Source organism: Bidens hawaiensis, unplaced genomic scaffold, assembly GCF_021521415.1.
Source record: "Bidens hawaiensis isolate Kalapana, Puna unplaced genomic scaffold, B.hawaiensis_p1.1 tig00033876_1, whole genome shotgun sequence".
NCBI lineage: Eukaryota > Viridiplantae > Streptophyta > Magnoliopsida > Asterales > Asteraceae > Bidens > Bidens hawaiensis.
The window spans coordinates 169,130-189,562 of NW_027495839.1; the positions used below are offsets into that span (position 1 = coordinate 169,130).

The 20,433-nt window shown below is 32.8% G+C and overlaps 1 protein-coding gene across 1 annotated transcript; it reads left to right on the forward strand.

Moving 5' to 3' along the window:
- Positions 1-5,450: 5,450 nt before the first annotated feature.
- Positions 5,451-10,808, forward strand: LOC143585511 (ABC transporter C family member 3-like). The gene is made up of 8 exons (XM_077067283.1): positions 5,451-7,778; positions 7,865-7,951; positions 8,146-8,751; positions 8,838-9,512; positions 9,603-9,908; positions 9,996-10,059; positions 10,144-10,383; positions 10,470-10,808. The coding sequence occupies exons 1-8, from the start codon at positions 5,466-5,468 to the stop codon at positions 10,592-10,594; spliced, it is 4,416 nt and encodes a 1,471-aa protein (XP_076923398.1). The 5' UTR covers positions 5,451-5,465; the 3' UTR covers positions 10,595-10,808.
- The last annotated feature ends 9,625 nt before the right edge of the window (positions 10,809-20,433 follow it).

Sequence of the window (20,433 nt, forward strand, 5' to 3'; positions counted from 1 at the left end):
ATACAAAAACAACAGTTCTTGGTAGTTACTTTCGTATGACATGTACCAAATTATTTTATGTACTTCTAATATTTTGGTTTTATTATTGTTGGGAATCCGTTTTTACTTCTTCTTCGAACTCATAGCAATATTAAATCCGTTTCTATGTTTTCATATGAATGTAAATTTGAGATTCTAGACTTATTTGTTTGTACTATATATTTCATTTCTTTTTTACCTTTAATTTTGTGTTTTTATTTCAAATAATATGTACTTTATTAATTTTTTTTATTTGACAAATCACATGTAATACACAGGTTTAAAAGCTAGTTAATGATATATTAAGGAGGCCAATCCCTAACATTGTCACTTCTACTTATTGAGCTAAAATTGAATAAAATCATGATTTATTTATTTACCCTGACCTTTTCTTTTCTTTATTTCCTTCATGTTTAATTTTTCATAAGAAATGTAAAAATATGGATATATAATGCAAGTACATGTACATATAGTTTATGAACAAATATGTACACATCATGTATGTGATAAATGTGCATTCATACGGTACATAATACAACATTCATAAAAGTTATATATTAAGCCTATGCTATATATAAAAGTAAACATAATATTATTTTCTATCTCCTATACGGTTAGTATTGATATTAATTCAAGTTAAACTGATCCTTACTCTGTAATATATATATATATATATATATATATATATATAGGGTTAGGTTAGAATAAAAACTCACTTGAGTTATGAAAACTTTATAAACCTATTATCAACTACATGTTTTTTAATTAAAAATTAAATCATGTGGTCCACAATTAAAATTAATAAAAGTATAAAAGTTTATTTACATTTTCTCTCTCCTGAAAACATATATAAAAATTACTAAAAAATGTAAAAAAAAATAGCAAAACATTTTTTTTATGTTTTCGATGTTTGTATTAAATGTAACAACATATATTACATGTTACAAAAAAAAACGATGTTACATAGGGTTTTCTCAACTCAAGAGAGTTTTCAAATTATACTTCTCCTATATATATATATATATAGATTATATAGGCTATGTATAAAATGAAAACCCTATTGGATTGTAAAAACCCCCCATAAACCCATCTAATGGTTCCTATGTGTCCACGTTTCCTTACCCATCAACCATTTCATTTTCCTTTTAAGGTTATTTATGTAATTTTATTCTTTTATTAATGTCACATTCAAACAAAAGCCTGCACTCTCTCTCTCTCCTTAACCCCAAACTACAATTTATCATCTTTCTCTCTCAGACTCTATTTCTTATTTGCAAACCACATACATCCTTTCTCTTTCTCTCTCATATATTTCTTTTCTATTTGACATTTCTTTCTCTAATTCTCTTCCTCTATGAGCAAAATTAATAATGGAAGAGAATTGCATTTTTAAGGAATTAATTAGTATCAAAACCAACAAGCCCAACCTGCCCTCGATTCAATGGGCAAGCACCGTGGCATCACAACCGTTGTCACCACTGCGGCGATATCACTATTTCTTCCATTTAAATCAGTATCGATGGAACCCGTAATCGATTTGGGTACCGATTACGACTTGTTTGAAGGATTGTATGAGCTTGAAGATCATGAAGCATTTTTTTTTACGAGTTGACCTTCCAACCATTTCCAGTGGTCAAATTTATATATTTTCTCTTTTTTTAAAGAAAAAATTAATTGAACTTTTGATTTATTTGTCTACTCAAAATCCATTGATGCTTGAAAGGCGTTTGCTCTTTACTCTCTCTGTTAGTTTTATATATAGCTCCTTGAACATATATCATATATGATCTTGTTAACATATTTTTTTAGTTGTTATTGACTTATTTACTGAAAAATGATATGTAATTAGTTAATGATTTGGTTATGTATTAATAAGATAAAATAACCAAAGTATTTTCTTATTTGTTACATATTGTTTTTTCTTTTAAATCGTTGCATATGTGTAGATACTATTAAAAGAAAATATAAAATTATTTAACAACTTGAAACATATTTAAACATATGTTAAATAATTACATATTAAACTTAATATATTCGTCATATGTTTAAAAATTATGTAAACTTGTTTAACATATTTGTTGCATACTTAAAAAAATGTAAACTTATTTAGAAAAATGTTTTCAAAGTTAAAAATATTTTAACATATTTGAAAATATAAACTTAATTGGTAACATTTTTAAAGTAAACTTAATATATTTGTCACATGTTTAAAAATTATGTAAACTTGTTTAATATATTTGTTGCATACTTAAAAATATGTAAACTTATTTAAAAAAAATGTTTTCAAAGTTAAAAATATTTTAACATATTTGAAAATATATAAACTTAATTGGTAACATTTTTAATGTAAACTTAATATATTTGTCATATGTTTTAAAAATTATGTAAACTTGTTTAATATATTTGTTACATACTTAAAATATGTAAACTTATTTAAAAATATGTTTTAAGTTAAAAATATTTTAACATATTTATAACATATGTAATTTACAAATAACCAATAAATTAAGTGACAACTATCATATACCTAAAATTAAAAACTTAAGTTATTAATAAATAATTTGTTCAATATTTTAACTTAAATCAAACAAATATTAAAATAAAAAGAAAAGCTAAAAACATAAAATAGCTAATTATCTTGATGAAAATAAGTTAAATTTTTTTTTACACGAATTGTTTTATAACTTAATATCTTTAAAAAAGAAATCACTAAATAGTTATTATAGCTGGATGTGAGCATAAACTAGCTTAATAGTTTTATAATAATTATTGTTGATGGAAAAATAAATATAGTAAAAAGGGTTGAAAAACAATGAATAAATCAAAGAAGAAAACATTTTACATACACATGGCAGACGATTTGATTTTGCATGGCAGGAGAGCGAGAGAAACCAAAAAGTTATTTCCTAAACTACCCTCTAAGGTACCTTATTTTATTATAATATTATCTTTTGTTACCTTTACACAATCTATTGATCTTAACCGTGCATTAGCCACTCATCAAAACAATCAAGGAAAAAGAAAGAGTTTCCAAGATTTTCAAAGCTTGATAGGGTTTTCAAAATAACCTATATATATATAATTTGGTTCATTTCAGAAGTGTTTTTAGTGTGAGAAGTACGAGAAGATATTATGACCAATCATAAGTTTTCTTTTTAATTTGGGATTATTTAATTGTAGAAGTATATTAGTAAAAAGTTTAGGAGTTTCTTTAGTAATTAATACTAATTAACTTTAAGTTACAAATGATTATCCATTTATTTTTATTTTTTAATTTGATTTGATCTTTAAACAATTCATAAAACAAAACCATCATACTCATACTATAAAAAAGATTAACCATCATAAAAACAAATACCTACACAAATCATAATATTAACCTACACACTCAAAAACTAGTTCATGTTATCATCTACACAGATCATAATATTTATATGCGTGCACATAACTAGTTCATGTTAGCCTACACAAATCACAATAATAACCTACATATACAAATTTACTTCATGTTATAGCCTACCCATTTGTATTTACCTACACATATCAGAATATTAACCTACATAAACAAACCTTGTACATGATATCACATACAATTAATAGTATCAAACCTAAACTTGTAAAATATTCGCAATGTAGGAACACATCAAATTTTTTATAATTTTAATTATTTTATAATCTATCTTTTATGTGTAGGCAAATACGAGTTATGTGTAGATGGATATTATTTATATGTAGGTGAAAACAAAATGAACTAGCAAGCTGGGTGTAGGTGAATACGATATATGTGTAGGTAAATATTAGTTATGTGTTGGTGAAAAATAAAATAAACAAAATTAGTGTAGGAGAAAATAAGCTGTGCTGGTAAATACGAGTTACATTTTGATAAAAATAAAAATAACTAACAATTTGTATAATTGAATATGAGCTATATGTAGATTATTATGTTACTTGTGTAGGTGATCAATTTATTACAATTCACCTACATATACATTTTTTTTATATGTAGGTAATAGATAATTCAAATTTGTAACTTTCTACTATAATTAATGTAGAGAATATTTTAGAAGTAATTAAAGGAATTAATGAATTAAATAAATCAGAGATAATCAATGGTTGAGATCTACTTCTCGCACTAGCTTCTCGCTATAATATAACTTATCGCATTATCCATCCCCTATATATATATATATATGGTGTCATACAAATTATTTCATTTTAATTGCTAGTATTCTGCACGATCGGTTTTTGCATGTCTAAATAAATCAATGATAAGTATGTCCAATATTGTATCATTTATTTTAAATTTGTTGTAAAAGCTAAAGTACAACAACGATGTATTAACAGTGTTTGAAAGGTTTATTGTTTATTATATTATTGACTATTTATTAAGTATTGAATTTTCATGAATTATCTGTTTATGTACACGAACTTAAACTAGTAAATATATATTCGAATGACATCAAGAAGACGTAAGAAAATCATTTCAAATTGTTGATTAATCGTCAGAGATGGCTTAAAATTTATTTAAGAAAAGGTTTTTAACAAAAAGATTAGAACTTGAATAATCTGCTGATATGTTATCGTTTAAATTAGGCATATTTTTCAAAAGACAATAATTGATAATTTAATGATAATTGATAATTTAATGATCATCCAGCTAATTATTTGATACACACAATTTGCTTAAAGAAGCATCATGCGCATTAAAAGCTAGTTCTCATTACTGTAGTGAGTTTTCAACAATTTGTAGTTGACTTTTCTATTTTTGTCTTTTAGAATTACAACAGTATATTTGGAAGCCAATGAAAATAACAGTAAAAATATAATATAACATTATATAAATAATATTATTCAATATAATATAATATGATAACATATAATATCACAACATATAAAACACATTATAACGTTGTTAAAAACAAAATCTTTCAACACATTGAGTTAGAAGTGTCTAGGAGATTTTGGATTTAAGTCTCATATATGATAAAAGTTAAAAAAAAAATCGCAGTTCAACAAATATATTTGATATTTTATATTTTGAGAACTTTTGGGGTTAATTAATTAAATCATCACATGTTGAAAACTTCTAAAAGATATCATCATATATATTAAACGGTTTGGGCACCTTTTTGTTATCTTATAGTGAATATTATCACAAGAATCTTTGGAATTACAAACTTTAAAGTATTTAATTCACCAATCAAAACCCCATTGTCTTCAACCATGTCCCCATCCCCCGATCCTTGGCGACCACGCTTATTTCAAGAACCCCATATTTGACTCTCTCAACCTTCACTTTCATCATTGAAAAACCGACTATAAAACACACACCTATAAACCCAAAACCCCATATCACCACTCCTGCTTTCTGACTCATTATTGCACGAGTGAGTGATAACTGAAAACCTCAAAGTCCCCGAAAACAAGAACATCTTTCAAGATTCGGTATGTTTTACAATTCTGAAATGAACCCTTTGATAAACCCTATTTTCCTACATGGGTTTGCGGCTTCCATACAATTTATGTTCTTGATTTTCTTATTAATCTCTTGGGTTTGGAAAAGATTTAAGGTTGATCCAACTTTGGTTCCAAAACAAAGCTCTAAGTGTTTGTTTTACAAACAAACTTTGTTTTGTTCTATTGTTCTTTCACTCTTTAATCTTGTTTTGTGCTTCTTGAACAATTTTTATTGGTATAGAAATGGCTGGACCGATGAAAAGATTGTAACCCTTTTGCATGCTGTTCTTGGAACACTTGTTTGGTTATTTGTTTCCGTTTATTTGCACACACTTGTTTCGAATTCGTCCACGATAACTAGAAAGTACCCGGCAGTCGTAAGGGTTTGGTGGGTGTTTTTCTTTACAGTTTCTTGTTATTCTGTTGTGGTAGACTACGTTTACTACAAAAGAGCCCATGATTCAATTCCTATGTTCTTTGTTTCTGATTCCGTGTCTAGTATCATGGGTTTGTTTCTTTGTTTTGTGGGGTTGTCCCATAAAACCGAGGACGAAACCCAAACTAATAATCTTGAAGAACCCCTTTTGAATTCTGGTGTGTCTAGAGCTGAAGTTGCATCAACTTATGAAAATGCAAGTTTCCTTAGCTTGGTTACATTTTCATGGATGAATTCTGTAATTGCAAAAGGCAACAAAAAAGCATTAGACCTTGAAGATGTCCCTCTGCTTGCAAAAATAGATAGTGCGAAAGAAGTTTATCCTGTTTTGTTAAACAAAGTGGAGTCTTTAAGCAATGGAAGTAATCAAATCACTTCATTCCGTCTCACGAAAGCCTTGTTGTACATCGTTTGGAAAGAAGTCGCCATCACAGGAATACTCGCTTTAGTATCTTCGTTGACTAGCTTTGTCGGTCCTTACCTCATAGAAGAATTTGTTCAATACTTAAACGGACAACGTGATTACAAAAACCAAGGTTTTGTTTTGGTGGCTGCATTCCTTGTTGCCAAGGTTATAGGGTGTTTCACACAACGACATTGGTACTTCAAGCTCCAACAAGCTGGAATGAGAGCGCGGTCTGCCATTGTTGCCATGATTTACCAAAAGGGGTTGACCATCTCCGGCCAGTCAAAGCAAGGGAACTCAAGTGGCGAAATCATCAACTTCATGGCTGTTGATGCAGGAAGAATAGATGAATATGCTTGGTATATGCATGATTTTTGGCTAGTTCTTATTCAAGTTGGGGTCGCGTTATGGCTTCTATATAAAAACTTAGGACTAGCCTTCATTGCTTCATTAATCGCCACAATTGTTGTGTTGTTGGCCAATCTTCCACTCGGGAGCATACAAGAAAAGCTTCAAGATGAGTTGATGAAATCCAAAGATAAACGGATGAAGTCAACATCTGAAATCTTGAGAAACATGAGGATTCTTAAACTTCAAGGTTGGGAAATGAAGTTTTTGTCAAAAGTTATCAAACTTAGAGATGAAGAACAAAGTGCATTGAAGAAGTATATGTATACCTTATCCATGACTTCGTTTATCTTCTGGGGTGCTCCAATTGTTGTTGCTGTGGCCACTTTTGCAACATGTTTATTTCTTGGTATCCCACTTGAATCAGGGAAAGTACTTTCTGCACTCGCAACTTTCAAGATCCTTCAAGAGCCGATTTACAATCTTCCCGACTCGATATCAATGTTTTTCCAAACTAAAGTCTCACTTGATCGAATTGCCACTTATCTTCGCCTCAACGACATCGATTCTAGTGCTGTTTATAGGGTTTTACAAGGTAGTTCCGAAATCGCTGTTGAGATCATAGATGGTAATTTTTCTTGGGATCCAAGTGCATCTTCTAGCCCGACTTTGAAAGATATAAACCTCAGAGTGAATCATGGTATGCGGGTTGCGGTTTGTGGGACTGTTGGGTCAGGGAAGTCGAGCTTACTGTCTTGTATTTTGGGTGAGATATCGAAGATATCTGGAAGTGTGAAAGTTGAAGGATCAAAGGCATATGTAGCTCAATCTCCATGGATTCAAAGTGGAAAGATCGAAGACAATATTTTGTTTGGTAGGGAGATGGACAGAGAGAGGTATGAAAAGGTTCTAGAAGCTTGTTCTTTGAAGAAAGATCTTGAAATCCTTTCGTTTGGTGATCAAACGGTTATTGGGGAGCGAGGGATCAATCTGAGCGGGGGTCAAAAGCAGAGGATACAAATTGCTCGGGCTCTTTATCAAGACGCTGATATCTATCTTTTCGATGATCCTTTTAGTGCTGTTGATGCTCATACAGGAAGTCATCTGTTCAAAGTAAGTGGCTATGTTTGTGTGTTTAGCATATTTAAAGATTTTAATATGATTATTCAAATGTGCATTCTGTATTTTTTGAATGACAGGAATGCATGCTGCAATTTCTGGACTCGAAGACGGTAATTTACATCACACATCAAGTAGAATTCTTACCTGCTGCAGATCTTATCCTGGTTAGCTATCTAATTCTTTGCTTCATTTGGTTTGCACATTTGAGCTTCCATTTTAAATACACTTCTAGGGATAAATTTTAGGCTGGCTTTAGGCCCGAAACCAGATGATAACTGTCTTCTTTGTTTATAGTTAGATTTTATTTCATTTGCACATATGAATATGGTTATCTCACTTGATATAACATTACAAATAGGTGTTGAGAGATGGAAGGATAACACAAGCCGGAAAGTACAACGACATTCTTAATTCTGGAGGCGATTTTATGGAACTTGTAGGTGCACATAAAGAAGCATTATCAGCCATTGATTCCATAGGGACAACTGTCCAAGAACAAACAGATAGCTCGGAGGGGACTACAAACAATGGTCAAAATGGTAAACCAGACGATTCTTCGGCTTCAAAGGCGCAACTTGTTCAAGAAGAAGAGCGAGAAAAAGGAAGAGTCGGGTTCTCAGTCTACTGGCAATACATAACAACTGCTTACGGTGGGGCACTTGCACCAGTTGTAGTATTTGCAGTAATCCTCTTCCAAATACTTCAAATTGGAAGCAATTACTGGATGGCTTGGGCATCCCCGGTGTCAGCAAGTGACCCAGCCCCGGTTACTAGCACGACACTGATCATTGTTTATGTCGCTTTAGCAGCTGGATGTGCTTTATGCGTACTTGCAAGAGGCTTGCTTATTGCAACTGTTGCATATAAAGCCGCCACTATTCTCTTCCACCAAATGCACTTGGCCATTTTCCGGTCACCCATGTCTTTCTTTGACTCAACTCCAAGCGGACGGATACTAAATAGAGTAAGCAAACGTCTTCTTCATAGAACACAATATACACTTCTTTTTTACAGTTGTTAAGGTTCTAATATTTTTCTTTATATTTATAGGCATCTACAGACCAAAGTGCGGTGGACTTGCAAATTCCATACCAAGTTGCATCATTTGTGTTTGCAATCATTCAACTTCTTGGCATCATTGCGGTTATGTCACAATGTGCTTGGCAGGTGATTATTATTTTCATTCCTGTTGCGGGACTGTGCATCTGGTTACAGCAATATTACTTGCCATCAGCAAGAGAAATGGCCCGGCTAGTTGGGGTTTGTAAAGGCCCACTTATACAGAATTTTGCTGAAACAATATCGGGATCAATAACCATTAGAAGCTTTGATCAACAAGTCAGATTCCAGGAAACAAATCTAAAACTAAATGATGATTTTTCAAGGCCGAAGTTTCATGCTGCTGCGGCTATGGAATGGTTGGGCATACGTTTGGATATGCTGTCTTCGTTTACATTTGCTGTGTTTTTAATTTTCTTGATTTCTATCCCGGAGGGATACATTGATCCAAGTATTGCTGGATTGGCTGCCACTTACGGGCTTACTTTGAACACCTTACAAGGATGGGTGGTATGGACTTTAACCAACCTCGAAAACAAAATTATTTCGGTTGAAAGAATATTTCAGTACTCTTCGATCCCTAGTGAGCCTCCTCTTGTTATAGAATCAAACAGGCCTGATGATCAATGGCCATCACAGGGTGAAGTTGATATACAGCATCTGGAGGTACTTAAAAGTCTTGAATCATGCACTTGTTTGTCAGCAATTAAAATTTTTCAGTATTGATAATTGAATTTAATGGTTTTCTTTTGAAAGGTTCGGTATGCACCACATATGCCACTTGTGTTGCGAGGTATTACGTGCACTTTCAGTGGGGGAAAGAAAACTGGAATTGTAGGAAGAACTGGCAGCGGGAAGTCAACTCTAATACAAACACTCTTCCGTCTTGTGGAGCCCGCGGCTGGACAGATTCTCATAGATGGAATCAACATATCCACCATCGGACTTCATGATCTTCGTTCACGATTGAGCATAATTCCCCAAGATCCAACCATGTTTGAAGGAACTATCCGAAGCAACTTGGATCCCCTTGAGGAGTACACAGATGATCAGATTTGGGAGGTAGTTAAATTACAAAATATCCATTTGAATGCATTCGAACTGTTATTGTGCTATAATAGTATAATCTAACTATATTTGTTAATTCAGGCTCTTGATAAGTGCCAACTTGGAGACGAAGTGAGGAGCAAGGAAGGGAAGCTTGACTCACCAGGTATGGCTCATAGTCTTTGCCTCAGTTCTTTTTCTTATATTTAACTTTAAAAATTTACCTAAAAGATAATTACTAAATATGTAGTTACCGAGAATGGAGAGAACTGGAGCGTTGGTCAAAGGCAGCTGGTGTGTCTCGGGCGTGTGCTACTCAAAAAGACCAAAGTCTTAGTACTTGACGAGGCTACAGCATCAGTCGACACTGCAACTGATGGAATGATTCAGCAAACACTAGGGAAACACTTCACCGACTCAACCGTGATAATGATCGCGCATCGTATTACCTCTGTGCTCGATAGTGACATGGTTTTGGTTCTAGAACAAGGTTTGTTGTAAAAACTTCAGGGTCTGTTGTGTCGTCTGTGGGGTTAAAGTCTTGATCTAAGTAATTTATTTATGTTCGGTATGCAGGTCTGGTTGACGAATATGATTCTCCAACAAAGTTGCTGGAAGATAAATCATCCTCATTTGCGAAGCTTGTCTCTGAGTATAGTATGAGATCAAATTCCAGTTATGAAAACTTAGCAGCAACATAATCTGTTTGTATCAAAATTGGTACTTGATTTAATCTTGATTGCTCAACTTGATACTGGAAGCTGTATGATTTTTGACTGTCGGGTCTGGCCGTTTATAGATACTACAATAACCTTGTTATATATAATTCCACTGTTGTCTGCATTTTTGATGTTTGTAAGCATAACTAGTTTCTTGCTGTAAGTCGTCTGAAGTTACCTAAAATCCTTGTTTTCCATCAAGTTTTGAGTTACTAAGCTTAAGTATTTGTGCAGATTACAACTTCTTTATGAACTTAAGTTACTTATAAAACCTTGCTAAACTTATTTAACATGAACATATCAAACTTTATACAAAAACCCAGGTTTGTCATTAGGAACACACAGTTTGACTTCTGAACAGGTCAGCTTTAAAAACTGTAGCAAGTCAACTGTATGTTAAATACAGTTACTCGGTACACGCATGGGGTACCTTAATGAGTTAATGTGATAACATGGGGCCTATGGGCCAAACCGTAGAACTTATATTAAATGAAAAAATATTTAATTTTTATTTGAAATCAAAGGGAGTCGAAATCGGACTTCTTAAATCTTAATGATGAAACTTGGGCCTGATATATGGGCTAAAGTACCTTAATGTAATAACATGAGGCCTATGGGCTTAGGCTAGCTGGCAATAATGGCAAAGCTACGATTATAGGTGTTCAAAACCGGTTTAAACCCAAGCCGAACCGGTTTGATCAACAGCTGGTCAAAACCGCTCGGTTTATAAACCGGTTTAGAAGCAAGATATGCCGACCTAGTCACGTCGGTTCAGTTCGGTTTATTAACCGGTTTTCCTCAAACCGGTTTGGTAGATCTTAAGGGAAATCAGTCCTGAAACTGTCGGTTTGGGTGAAATCAGTTTTAAACCTAAACTGGTTCGTTTCGGTTTGCCTAAAACCGGTCCCATTTTTTTAACACCTCTAGTTACGATGGTTTATGAATTTCCTAGTCGTGTCGTGACCATGTTAGAAACCTTGGAAGTTGGAACTTCTTTGTTATGTTAAGGTGAGATTTTATGTAAATGCAATTAGTCTCTTTTGTTATACACAAACCACATTTATGAAAAGTGGACGGCTAAGATTTTCTTCATAGGGTGGCCATTAATGGTGAAGTGGACCCGGAGGTGCCACCCCTTGTTTTTTACTCAGTAGTATATAAATTTATATGTTTTCATTCAAAAATTTTTTATACGTATTGAACCCGCCCCCACCTGCAGGGGCGGATCTATGCTTCGGCTATGGGGGTCGGTGTACCTTGTGAAAATAAAAGGTTTAGTGTTATATATAAGATAAAATTCAACCGACCCCCGCAAAATTTTGACACCGACCCCTGCAAGATACTGAAAACGTGAAGCAAGAAAGACGGGCTGAGAAAGGAGTGAAAATAGTGTTCAAAAATAACCTGCAAATTTTTCCATAGATGAGTTTGTTTTGAAGAAGATAACCAAATTTTGACATTTGTTATCATTTATAGTAGTAGGGGTAATTTTGTAATAAAAACAACTATTAGAAAATCTTGCCTCAAAAGCAATAAGTGTCACACCTACACTGATACACCCCCTTTTCAAATACTTAATCTTTAAATATTCTTTTAAATTTTTTAAACGATAAAACAAACAAGCATTCTTGTATTTTATTAACACCAGATTGGAGTAGAACATATTTAAAATTACAATTTAACCTACGATTTACATACCACACGGAATCATTCTTCACTAACATACATATTACCAATACAATTATATACTTCAAAGGCTTGTCATTTCTCCCAAGTTATAAATGCCATGTTCGCCCTATTTAGAACCACAAGCCACACTACTAATTTGCACCGGCTTTCCGTTAAAGACCGGAACATTCCTTAAATATTTATTAATGATAATAAATATAATTAAAATAACCTTTTATCCTCTCTTTTTTATTTTAAGGATATGATTATGGTGTTGAGGTTAGTAATAGGTGAGGAAAGGTAGACGTGATTTAAAATCGTAGCTTTAAAATGTTAAGTTCCTATAACTGGTGAATCATCAATCAGGAGCTTTGGCGTGGCAAACCCGAAGCGGGTTCAATTTTGTAGGCCCGAGGAACCCAAGGTGGTGTTTCTACGATACTGAGGCCAAGCCGAGCCCACCCCGATACCACTCCATGTACCCTATGTTAGGAGCGGTCCTTTTGGGTTCCAGCGCTTATAAAAACGAAAACAAAAAAATTAAAAAATTTCTAACTCATTTGAAGCGGTTTTTGCTTCAAATTCTTTTAGGCTCCTAGAAAAAGATTTGTACTAGTGTACTTGTAAGTCGTATATACCATCAAAGAACTAAAAATGTACTAGTTGAATGCCCGCGCCATGCGGCGGCTACAACAATTTGCAACGCTGTAGTCGTTTATGTTGGTTCATAAGTCAACTCGTGAGATATTGTACAATAGTACTTTAGTTCGTTAGTTTTGTTATTCGTATAATACTTTACAGAACTTTATTATATAACTGTTGTTATAGTTATTACTATTTTAAGTTAGCACCATCAATATGGTATATCTCTTTTATAACTGTTACGCATGTGAAATAAAAAATAAACTGACATTAAAATTATTGTCTAATTCAGTAAACTATAATGACAGTGCAATAAACTAAAACAAGAATAATAAATTTTAGTTATACTTCTTCCATATCCTAATTATCTCATCTTGATTTTTCAACCACTATTTATTATCGGCGAATATGCTATCTAAAGATTCACAAAGAGGTTGATGCCTAGGTTTCGATGATACATTCGGTGGAGGCTAAGATTTTTTTTGTTGCCTACTTGCATTGCTACATCTTCTATAACATGTTTTGATACTAAAAAAAAAAGAAAATGATATTTAATCTCTCATATATATTTTAACAATGTAATAATGTCATATGTAGTTAGTATACATACAAAAGCTTCAAACTTTTTCTACGTTTCGTCCATTACAATTTTCTATTTTATGTAATACAAAAATGTTAACTTAGTATGATGGAAAAACATGAAGAAAAAACAAGTAAAATCAAACACTTGTGCCATTACATAAACCATAATGGATCGATATTTCGTATCAGTATCATTGGACATCCAATCTTCAATCGAAGTTTATGAGGTGGCAAACCACTAACATTTAGTGAGTTTAGGAACCTGGTCAGATAAAAGTTGTGGTTATCGTCCTCAACTTCGTCGAAACTATAATAAACCCTTTCATCACCTTGAAAATTGTCGATTGTTTGATATTAATAAATTTTTGGTATGTGGATGATTTTGTGATTCCACAACTAAATAGAAGTTTATGTGTACATTGAGTCTATTTTATTCTAATGGTTTTGTAATTTGAATTGCATAATTGGAAGGACTGGTTTTGTAATTTCATATTTGATAATGTAAAGTAGAAAGGGGGGTGTTTATAAACATTTTACAGGTTTTTAGTTGTATATCTAAGTTGTACTTTAATGCTTCATTGACTTGTACATTATAATCTACAAATCGGTTTTGAATTTTTTTTATATCGAAACGTCAACATAAATAAGCACGTCGTAATGGTTGGTTCAGTTTTTTTTAAGAACATTATATACTTAAAAATAAAGGCAAAAGCAAAAAAGAGGTAAGTTTATCAAATTTTTTAATAAAGATGGGGGGTAAAATATGTAAACATTTCTAGATATTACAAAAGTTAACTAAAGTTTAAGGATATATATTGTAAGTTTTAAGGGATATATATTGTAAATATAAAATAACAATTTGTGTAAAGTAAAAAATGCCCTAATTTATTTAAATTTTATGCATTGAAACTTGTACATGTTATATTAGAGATTGGACATCTTAAAAATCAAGGGGTCCTTCACTCCTCCATTCTATATAATAGAGATAGAGATATGATTAAATTTGGTTGGATTAAAAAGATTGTAGTAATTATGTTATTTATTTACATAACTTCATATATGTACTTTGTAGATGGTATTTCTAATTATGTATGTGTAAATTTTATCATGTGTAGGTTCATATATATATTTATATATAGATATAGGGCAATGATAAAATAAAAACTCTCTCTAGATGTAAAAACCTTTGGAAACTCATTGAGTGGTTTAGAATTGTCCACATCCAACTTCCACCATTTTTCTATACTATAACTTTAAGGGCATATATGTCATTTACTTTATCACTCTTCCACCATTAGTAGTGCATGTCCAAACCAAATCACATTTCTCTTTATCACAACTAAAATTAAACATTAAAACCTCCAATCTTCTTTAATTTGTCTTACATATCACGAGTCTATAATGCCATGCATGTATCAAAGAAATATTTATGAATTCTAACTTCTATGTCATATTGTTCATACCGTGCAACAAATTAATTACATAAATTATTTATTTATTACTGTTTTCTATGCATTTTTGGCATTGCTCGTGGTTCAAATATAACTTTTTTCAGGAGGAAATATATTAATTAAAAGATCTAAACTCTAAAATATGTAAATTATGTTAATAATGTAAATTAACTTACTTTTTTTAAAAAATGTTATTTTATTAGAATGTGTTACATATTTAAAAACGTAATAATTTAAACCCTAAAATATGTAAATTTAAACTTATTTTATTAGAATGTGTTACATATTTAAGAACGTAACCTTATTTTAACATATATTAAAAAATGTAAACTTATTTTATTAGAAAAAATATTAAATTTTAAAAAATATAAACTTATTTTAAAAAATGTTAAATTTTAAAAAATGTTAAATTTTAAATATGTTAAAAGATGTCTACAATTTCAAACATATACAACATTTAAACCCAAAAAAAAAATTGTGTGCATACATTGTCGTATATATTGCAAAATCTTATTAATCGAATTTGATTTTCTTTGATGAATGTTAAACTAAAATATATAAAAGTTATGATTTAAAGGAAAAGAAATATTTAATACTTACTTCAAAATTGTTTTGGAAGAAAAGCTTATTTGTGGCATTAAACACCTAATTGTCAAAATGAAAACCTAGTAGGAATAATTTAATATTGACGTTCAAGTTTTTTATCACTGGCATATGATATAATTGATTGGTAAGACTCACACCATAAATTAACTATCTAAAACAAATAAACAAGCATTTTACTCCCGTCTGTTGATTTTTTCAAAAAATAACCATAAATGGCACTTTCTTCGTCTTCAAGCTTTTGATCTTCAAGTTCACTTTGTATCAAGCTTCCGGGGTCTTTTTCGGCAACATGAACGCCACAATCTCGTCGAGTTATTCTACGGGAACCGAAAACCCCTTTTGAAATGAAGAACAGCAAATACTTTTTTCATATTTGTAAGCTATCCAGAGTGACTTGAAACAATCTCTTTCTTTGAAGTTTGAAGATTTTTTGGTAAAGTAAGAAGTTGAGAAAGAGAAAGAAACTTTGGTAAAGTAAAAAGAAATAGAGAGTACAATGTGATATGAAGTAGGCCAGAGATGAAAGAGAATCAAATTTTCATCCCTAAATTACCCTCAATTGTCCTTATTTCTATTATTTTATAGCATCGTTTATGAAAACCACTATCTTTAAATCTGGTATGTTGATTAAGCTAGATCAAGGGTCATAAGGCTGAGGGGTGTGGGGCTTCAACGGGGGCGCTAGAGCACCAGGCGCTAGCCATGGCGCTAACGGGGCGCGAGCACGAAAATCCAAGCAGGCGTGATGGGTTAGCGGCAGAGGAGGGCATAAAGTGGCATAGGGGAGTGTGCAAAGACCCGTTGGACATATACAAAGAGCCGTTGGGCTCTTATTTAATTAAAAAAAAAAACCTTTTTTCACCTATAAAATACCCCATTTCACCCATATCAATCACCACAACTTCAAAATAAAACCCAAAATCAACCCATCTTCCCAAGTTTTTTTTAAAAAAATGGCTGGAAATTGGTACCCAAACCTAGATTCAGATTATATTGACGACGATTTATGGTCGTCACCGCACCAACCGATGTTTTATTCGGAGCCGCAAGAATCATCCGGCTTTCAACCATCCAACACACAACCGTCTCCTAACTTTGTTGTTCCGGAGACACAAGAATCACACGGTGAAGCTACGGGACCAAGAAGACGCGTCCACCGGAAAAAACAAGTTGCAACGGACGGGTCGGGACCGGCTTCGACTCCGAGGACTAAACGGAAAACCACTCCGTGGTCATCGGATGAGAAGGAAGCCTTGTGTCGGGCTTGGATAGTCATTTCTGAGGATCGGCGTTGCGGTAATTGTTTTAACGTTTTTAAAAATGATTTTTAATAAAAAAGTTAAATAAAAAAGTTAAATGGAAATCTAATTTATTTATTCATTTTGCAGCCGACTATCAAAAGAGCAAGATTTTTTGGACAAAGGTTAGGGAGACGTTCTATACGCTCGTTGGGAGTACAGAGCGGAACGCCGATATGATTTCGGGTCGGTGGTCCGAAATCAGAAAATTTGTCGGCTTGTTTACTAATCTTTTCAACAGGAACAGCGGTCGTATGAGACCAAGTGGCAGTGGTGATTTGGCGGTTTACAATTTCACGGTCGAATAGTGGAAGCAGGAGTGTTTGCGGAGGTATGGGACGGTGAAGACGTGGGACGATTTAAAGTTGTGGGAGAGGTTGAAAAGGTGTTCCAAGTGGGTTGAGCTGGTGGCGCCGGACGTTGATGCGGAAGTACGGCCGAAACGGACTAAAACTAGTTCGTCAGGAGCGTATAGCACTTCAATCGGGTCGGATTGCCGCGTTGGATTCGACCTAAACATTGCGGAGGAGGAAACGTCTTCACCGCCGAGGAGGCGGCCATTGGGAAGGGACGCCAAGGGGAAAAAACCGGCTGAGGGGGAAGCCGTAAACATCGCCAATCTTGTTGAATCCCTCAATGAATTCAACAAAACCATGGAGGTGGTCTCTAATGACAAAAAGGAAAAAAGTCGAATGAGAGATTTGGACTTCCTTACTAGAGACTTCAGTAAGCTAAATCCGGTCGATCAAATGCTAATGGAAAAGCAAAAGGAACGTATCCGAAAGAGGTTGATCGAAGAAGACCAAGCCGAAGATTAAGAATAATGTTTTTTTTAGTAATTTTATTTTTATTTTATTTTTAGATATTAATGTGTTTTTTTATTAATGTGTGTTTTTTTTAATAATTTATGAGTTTTTTTAATAATACGTTGGTTGAATATATTTATAAAAAAATAAAAAAAAAATTCGCTGGAGCCCCTGCTGGAGCCCCTCAACACCAGGGCCAGGGGCTCCAACGGGGGCTCCAATACCCCCCTTATCCAGTTTCTCTCACTGCCACACGTCATAATATCATTGGCTGGAGCCCCCACTAAAGCCCCCATTAGAGCCCCCCACACCCCTCAGCCTAATAGATTTTACATGGTTTCTTTAACTTATAGAGGTTTTTAATATATCCTAACCCTATATATATATACACACTGTGAAGGTGCTATTTTGAATTGTATGTGTAAATTTTATCGTGTGTATAATCATTTATGTACTGTGTATGTGTAAATTTGATTAAGTTCAAAAATTTAAAATGAACGAGTTAATCATAAATTAAAAATACATAAAAAAAACATTTTAAAGAAAAAAATAGTTTGTAACTTAGTTATATTTGTTGATATAATAGATTTATGAAAATCGATTTTTTATGGTAAATGAAACTAGTTATATTATATAAATATTTAAATTAAAAACAAAAAAATATATAACTTATCCTACACATAAGTTACTTGCTATATATATAAAAAGATTGTACTAAGATGCCTCTTTTATTAAAATAAATCATAAAAAAAATTATGATTAATTGTAATTACTTCTTACACTAAGAAATACTTCTGAAAGAAACCTTATCATTTGTATATTTTGAAAACTTGGTTTAGTTAAAGAAACCATAAAAACTCATCTTATGAACCATATGCTGCCACATCATTTATTTGTTACAAACAACGACGGGTGTATTAGTAATTTTGTTCATCCATCTGTGATGTCTTTCTCTCACTTCTTTACAAAAGAGATTATTCCACTTTACAAACATCATTTTCTCTTTTTTCTAGGTTTTTCAAAATATAATTTTGTTGACATAAATGTTATTTCAATATAACTAAAAATGTATTTGTAAAAAAATAAAGGGAAAATTCTCAAAATAGTCCGTTTTAGAGAGATGATTCCAAAAATAACTCTTTTTTCCTTAAAATTATTTAAGATTTGGACTGTCAAAACGCATTGGAAAAAGATAAAAATAATGAAGGAGCAGTTCAAAATTTGAAGGTTAGTCTGGTAGGAGACGGGATTTGGGAAAATAGTGAGGAGAAAGTCCAAATTATTTTGAAATCTTGGAGTAAAAGTTCATATTTTTCTTAAACTTTTTTTCTCAAAAACTGTCTTGAGAGACTGTTTTTTTATGTTTCTTACCTTTTCCGTTCATATTTCAAATTCTAGGAAAAAGAGATTTTCAAATCTCGTCTTGAGAGACGAGATTCTACCATCACCATCACCGCCCACCGTTCGCCTTCTACCACCACCATACCGCCATCACCACCACCCACCGTTCGCCACCGCCACCATCCACCCACCACCCGCCACCATATGAATCTTTGACCATCTCCACCCACCGCCATGGCCGGAGCCGATCTCAACCCCACCGCCACCGCCGCCGTCGGAGTTCAGATCAACCAGGCTGTCAAGAGTAGTAGTGTTAAGCTTGCCGGAATGAGATCTGTTGGATGTTTTGCCGAGACCCAGATCGAGTTCTTTAAATTCAGGCTTGTTCTGGTCAAGAAAAGAAGCTTCATTTCTCACAGGCATTTCGTCAAACATCTTGTGGGCATGCTCCATTTCTGAAAATTAAAGCAGTTGGTTGAATTGAATAAGTGGGTTTGTGTCTATAATGTTGGAATTGAAGTAATGTGTGTGAATTAGAGGGGATGGATTTATAGAGTGAGAAAAAGGGAAGAAGAAAAAGAAGAAGATGAAGATGGGGATCTCGTGATTTAACGTCGGGTGGGTGGTAGACGGTGGTAGTGGAGGACTGTGGGTGGATGGTGGTGGCGGCGAACGGTGAGTGGTGGTGGATGGTGGCGGTAGTGGTGGTGGTAGAAGGCGAACGGTGGGCGGTGATGGTGGTGGTAGAACATCGTCTCTCAAGACGAGATTTGAAAATCTCTTATTCCTATAATTTAAAAATATGAACGGAAAAGGTAAGAAACATAAAAAATAGTCTCTCAAGACGGTTTTTGAAAAAAAAAGTTTAGGAAAAATATGAACTTTTACTACAAGATTTCAAAATAATTTGGATTTTCCCTTCATTATTTCCCCAAATCCCGTCTCCTAACTGACTTTCCTTCAAAATTTGGATTGCTCTCTCATTATTTTTATCTTTTCCCAATACGTCTTGACAGTCCAAATCTTAAATAATTTTGAGAAAAAAATGGCTATTTTGGAAATCATCTCTAAAAAGGACTATTTTGGAAATTTTCACAAAAATAAATGCCATTTTAACCAATGAATCTAGTTATTCCTAGAAACAATGATTGTTGCTTAAAGTGTGCTTCAAGGTTAAATTTTTTTAGATTGTTTTAAAATTTTGTTCGAACTTTATATTTAAATATTATACACCTATAAGAAAAATATAAATTTTGAATTTTGATTTAAGTATTACTACTGTAATTAAATTGATAAATTTATTTAAACCTTCTTATATACCATGTTTACTTTTTTTAAAAACTTTTTTGTTATATACGGTGACAATAATATTTTTTTTGGGAACGAGTCTTAGAAAATTTCTTGCTCCGTCACAAATACAAAGGACA

Coding starts and splice junctions, on each gene's coding strand:
- LOC143585511 (XM_077067283.1), top strand. CDS start 5,466: ATGTTTTACAATTCTGAAATGAACCCTTTGATAAACCCTATTTTCCTA. Junction 10,060..10,143: donor AGGGAAGCTTGACTCACCAG/GTATGGCTCATA, acceptor CTAAATATGTAG/TTACCGAGAATGGAGAGAAC. Junction 10,384..10,469: donor GGTTTTGGTTCTAGAACAAG/GTTTGTTGTAAA, acceptor TTCGGTATGCAG/GTCTGGTTGACGAATATGAT.